The 6,000-nt window shown below is 31.7% G+C and overlaps 1 protein-coding gene across 1 annotated transcript; it reads left to right on the forward strand.

Annotated features, from left to right (window-relative positions):
- Positions 1–1,900: 1,900 nt before the first annotated feature.
- LOC130802353 (uncharacterized) lies at positions 1,901–4,803 on the forward strand. Its single transcript, XM_057666324.1, has 3 exons — positions 1,901–2,184; positions 2,630–2,696; positions 3,819–4,803. Exons 1-3 carry the CDS (start codon positions 2,116–2,118, stop codon positions 4,505–4,507), a joined length of 825 nt encoding a protein of 274 aa, XP_057522307.1. The 5' UTR covers positions 1,901–2,115; the 3' UTR covers positions 4,508–4,803.
- Positions 4,804–6,000: the final 1,197 nt, after the last annotated feature.

The following is a 6,000-nucleotide window of genomic DNA, read 5'->3' on the forward strand; positions in this document are numbered from 1 at the left end:
TCTATTTTCAACAAACAAAAAAAGTATTTCATGATTAATATATGTAAATGGGCAACACTTTAGGTTGTCTAAAGTCAACTCTTGATTTGTAAGTTTTAACACTAGCGACATTACTAAGTTTGAGATGTCTCCCTACCACATAATAATAATAATAATAATAATAATAATAATAATAATAATAATAATAATAATAATAAATAGGACAAAAGTAAATAAATAGATTAAAAAAAATATAAATAAGATAAAAAATATAGATAAAAATGTAAGTGTTATTATGAATGAAAATTTGATCCATCAAGATAGATAAACCTATAAGGAAATTAATGAACAACAATAATAAAAAAATATAGCAAATTGAAATTGCATGCTTGAGAGTACTCATTCAGGTACTCAACTGTCCCGTCAAATTTTTGCTGTAAAACACTTTTCACAAAATTTAAGGAGTAGCAAAATTTAGAGAAATATCGTATTGATGTATTCTTTGTCCTAATTAGTCTTTTTTTCGTCCGTTCCATTAAATTTGTCATTTTTCTATTTTTAATTATAATCTATATTGTTTTTCTATTTCTCATACATACATTTAATTTATCTTTTCTTTTTATTCACGTATTTCATTCACTTTTCAACAAAATCTAAAATTTTTCCATTTTTATATCTTTCTGTTTCATACATTTTACCACTTTGACGAGTATTATATATTCGTGAGTTGTGTGTAAATTTAATAAAGTAACTTAGATGTCCAAAAGGCTTACTTGTTCCATAAGGGATAAAATTCACATATAACAAAATACAACCGTGAAATTTACAAACTATTCTAAGTCAGATTTTAAAATTAATTGCACGTGTCACTTGTCTCCTAAGCCATCATCTTTATCATTATTATCGTACCCATTGCATCTCGACTTTCTACTCATGAAAACTATGATTATGATATATGTTGCAAAGAAATACAACAATTCATATCCATAAAGAAAAGTGCAGCTAAAAAGTCCCTTAACTCAAAAAAAATACACAAATAAACCATAAGATAAAACCTCAATAGTCAAAATTAGAATCTAAAATTTTTATCTCCTATCTCCTAAATCCTAATCCATTATAATTTTGAAAGTTCTTTTTTTTTTTTAAAAAAAAATTATGCTCTTACAAATTTAGGGGTATATAGTGTAGCTCTTCTGAATGGACAATCATTTTTACATTACATCATAATCACCGTTATCATTATCATCATACCTACTATTACACTGCATATAGATAATTTATTATTTATATCAAAACCAAATTAAAAATTTGAAAAGAAAGCAAATCATTTATTTAAAGAGATTTTTTTTTTTGAAAAATTTTCTTTATTTAAAAAATACATCCCTAAAAAGTTTAATTAAAGTAGTAGTAAGAGAATATGATTTTTAAGAGAGTATTTTATTTTTTTTAGTTTTTTCACCTGTAATAACTTTTTTAATAGAATTATCTCCACCACTTCTTTTATTCTTATTTATACAATTAAACTCTTTTTAAATATCATTCACACAATTCAAATGTTCCCACAAATTCTTAATCTTTCTGCAATATGGTAATTTCTTGGAGACGGAGAAAGAAATGCAATATACTTCGGGAGGAATTTAGGTTTGATCAGAGGCGTATTTAGACCCGGGCTGGCATGGGCTATGGCTCGAGTCATGAAAAATAAAGTAATATGTTAAACTAATGTTCAGTGTTCGAACCCATGACTTTCTATGCTTTTTGACAAAGGCGTTTCCGGCTAATTACATTATGTTAATGTCAGATCACGTAATATTAGCCCAGTTAATAAATTTTTTCTAGATCCGCCCCTGCTTTGATTATCGCTTACCTTTAACCCTTCCCTTCCTGGGTCTACTATTTAATAAAAAAATAAAAAAATAAAAAAGTATAGTGATCTCTCCCTACTTTTTTGGCCCGTTATACGCCTCAAAATCTTGCATCTCTATAAATAAACGATCCAGTTTTTCAAATATTCTCTGTTTTTACCTTTTACATCAACATTAATCTTCAATTCTTCTTCTAGAGAATTCTGGGTTTAAATTTTCTTTCAAATTTCCGGGACTTTGAGTGGAAATTTTTCAGAAACAAAGATACAAGATGGGTTCTGATGCAATTTCAAATACTGGTATTTGTTCATTCAACAAAAACTCAATCAGGAAGAAAAAGGTATGTGATATTTTTCTTTATATTTATTTTCTTTCTTGGGTTTATTAGATTAGAGTGTTCGATTGATTGATCTTCAATACATTGATCTTTAATAATGAAGAACAACTTATTCAGGTGTTTGAATTTATTGATTTCTAGGGTTTTTTTTGATAAATTTGTTTAAATTTTATTTTTTATTTTTGCTAGTAGATTAAGGGAAGGGAGGGTCAACGAGAATCAATCCCAGGACATTACCGGGGAAAAGTGGCATATGCTCTAATCGAGACAAATCTTGATTCCCTTATTTAAATTTTTGGATTATGATTTATGAAAACATATGATGATTGGTTTTATGGGTTTATTAGAACATAGTTTTTGATTTGTTGGAATTTTTTTGGTTGATTTTTTGGATTATGGAAATAAATGATTATCTGTTTTATGGGTTTTAATTGTTTTGTGAAAACAGGGGAATAAACAGGTGAAATCAAAACAGAACAAGGTTGATGTTACAAGAGAACAAAATTTTTTACAAGGTATAATCAGATTCTTAATCATCTATTTTTCTTTTGGGCAATTCTTAATTTGTTTGTGAATAATTTGAAATTTATTCCACATATGATGAATTGATGATTTATTTCTTTGTTAGATGCCCAATTTTTTTATCAAAAAATGGATTATGATCCTTCAAAACTGCAAAAAGTTGCACTTTTATAGATTGTGACTTGATCCCTCTGTCCTTATTTTGTGATTGGTCATGGTCATCAATCGGGCATCATGCACAAAGTCAGGGTCCAGAAGTAAGGTATGGGGCAGACCATACCCTACCTGTAGCCCTCGAGGGATAGGGCAGAAGGAAATATTCTGATTTTGTGATTAAATTGTTGATTCAAATCATACTATCAATTCAAGAAGTCTAACAAGAGGTCAACCCCTTAAGTTTGAATTTAGTTGGTTTTGAGTGTTTACATGTTAGTAGGAAAGGCAACACTGTTGCCCACTTAGCGGCTAGAGGGGATACGGGTAATGCTGATGAAAAGATTTGTATGAACCCTTTTCCGTCATGTCTTCAAGCGTTGGCGGACATTGATTTATCTTAATGCTAGCACTATGTGGGTTTAAAAAGAAAAAAAAGCAATAAAGATCTTTTGTTATTATATTTGATTACAAGATAGGCCGAAGGAGGGAATAGTTTGGTGAAAATTGAACCCAAGACTTTTTTAAAAATCAGTACTTGCTCTCTAACTGAGATAATACCTGATTCTCCATATTGATAAAGTTTATTCCTTGTTCGCCTATCGATTACTCCACTAATCTACAGCTTCACTCTCTTCTAGTGTTGTTCTTAGTCTTCTTTGAAAACGACTATACGGTTTACTCTCTACTTTCAACACATGCCACTTTAAAAACCTTTTTTATATCGTCATTTTGAATTATAGTATCTATGCGACTATAAGATAATTTTGGAGAGATCGTATTTACAATTTTGGAAAATTGACTAGATGGGGTTGTTTAGAAGTATAAAATTCAACTAGTCTAGTGATGGGTATGAAGACTTGATAACAAATGTATTGATGATAATTTGAGTGTTATAATAGAGTTGGGTAGTCCTTCATTATAATCTTTTTAGCTGATATGATTATCTTTGCGTATTACAGCCAACAAGGAACGAAACGTAGTGAAAAATGAAGCTGGTAGAACGGCTCCCCAACCGATCTCAAATAATCGCCAAGGATCCCATAGATCGCGAGGGAACCAGGGTGCGGGTGAAAGGATATCAATGTATAGCAATGACTCCGTGGCTTGGATGGATGACTCGAATGTTAGGAAAAGATCGGATCGACATGGGTTAACATTGAGCAAGGATTTCTATGCAACTAGTTGCTCGAGTAGTTGCAGCGATGAAGATAGAGATGACGATGGGTGTGTTGACGATTGGGAAGCCATTGCAGATGCTTTGACTGCAGAAAACGATACACACAGTTCAGGTTCAGAACACTGCGGGTCAAAAACAGATGATTCGACGATGAACTGTCAGTATCGGAGGAGCAGAGCATGGTGCCCTGATGATGCTTACCGTCCTAGAAGCTTGCCTAACCTTGCTCGTGGGCACATCTCCTCTTGGCGGAATGTAATTTCACAGCAGCCTTCTTGTCCGGTATGCTGTGAGGATTTCGATTTAACAGACTCGAGTTTCCTTCCATGCCCTTGCGGATTTCAGATTTGCCTGTTCTGTCACAAGAAGATACTCGAGGTTGATGGGCGTTGTCCTGGTTGCAGAAAGCCGTATGATTCTGTGAATGTGGGTACACCATTGGGAGTTCAGACGGCTCGATCTTACTGCTAAAATACATGGGTTTTAGGAATTGTTTATTCGATCATGCTGGCTTACGGTGTATATGGGAGTGTCTTGTATTCATGGTATACTTCACGAGTCGAGTGTGATGAATGTTTCGGTACTATGTATGATAGCGATGAGCTAGCCGAGGAACTATATTTGTCCGGTGAAGCAAATTCATCGCTCACTGATGTTTGCATATACAGACTTATGTGTACTATAGAGACTTATGTGTACTCAAATTGGACAAATAGTAACAAAATATCGTGATCATAATATATTTGTATCGTTCTAATTTTACCAAATGTCTCCGAAGTAACTCATATAATACCTCAAAACAGGTTAAATTGTGATTATTAAAATTTTGATTTTGATTCACAATTCAAAAATTGATGATCGATCCTGATCGAAGGTAGGATCTTTAAGTAGGTATGATTGTACGATTCTACTTATCTCAAGAATTTAACAGGTTGGATTATAATATGATTTCACGATCCTACGATTCAACGATGCGATTTTACAATGGTAGTCTCAATCGTAATAAAGTTAGCTTATAATCTAGATTTCACTTATATATAAATATGTTAGATTGTTATAACAATATGACTAAAATTGGTAGCAATGTGGCTTTTTTTTAAAGTTCACCTAGTACTCATATTAAATCATTATCCAACCTAAGCCTTTCAGCACGAGTGACTTAGAACACCACAAGCTTCACCATGTATCACTTGAATCATAACCTAAGCCAGCCTCTAATTAGGGGCGGACTCAGGATTTAAACACAACTATATTTATGAGAGACCGTTTCTCAAAGAGACGAACAAAAAATAAAAAGTTCATATTTTTATTTATCTTTAATTTGTATTAATTAGACTATTTAGCTTATACATTTAATGCATGTCTCGGAGAGACCATCTCTCACAACAATTTGTATTTAAACAATAGGATTGAATAAATTTTTTATATTTATTTTATAGCCCAATTAAACCAAAATAAGTATTTGCATTACATCATTAAAACATTAGATAGAAAGATGCATAAATAAAGCAAAACTTCACAAACTTATTAATTGTTAAGATCCGACAATTGGATATTTTGAGTACTCTAGAAAAATTGTACATTTGTGTTATCCACTAACTCGCTAAAAGTGTTGTGCGACAGCAAAAGCAAAATCGATGAATAATAATGAAACAATAAAAAAATTCAAACAAAACAATAAGAAAATAATACAAGAGATTTAAGGTGGTTCACTATCAATGTGATAGCTACTTCCACCAACACCGAGAACAAATAATTTCACTATGTTCGCAAAGAATTTACAAGATGAATCACACTCACAAATAACAATGGCTCTCTTGTGATCTCTCTCTCTCAATTTGTGAATAATGAATCTCTAGCACTAATAGAAGGAGATATATATACTAAAACCTAACTAAAATGGGCTCCAAGAAAATCAAATAACCGTCAAAAACCCACAAGCAAATAAGACAAAACGCATAACC

Source organism: Amaranthus tricolor, chromosome 16, assembly GCF_026212465.1.
Source record: "Amaranthus tricolor cultivar Red isolate AtriRed21 chromosome 16, ASM2621246v1, whole genome shotgun sequence".
Lineage (NCBI taxonomy): Eukaryota > Viridiplantae > Streptophyta > Magnoliopsida > Caryophyllales > Amaranthaceae > Amaranthus > Amaranthus tricolor.

Coding starts and splice junctions, on each gene's coding strand:
- LOC130802353 (XM_057666324.1), top strand. CDS start 2,116: ATGGGTTCTGATGCAATTTCAAATACTGGTATTTGTTCATTCAACAAA. Junction 2,185..2,629: donor ACTCAATCAGGAAGAAAAAG/GTATGTGATATT, acceptor TTGTGAAAACAG/GGGAATAAACAGGTGAAATC. Junction 2,697..3,818: donor AGAACAAAATTTTTTACAAG/GTATAATCAGAT, acceptor TGCGTATTACAG/CCAACAAGGAACGAAACGTA.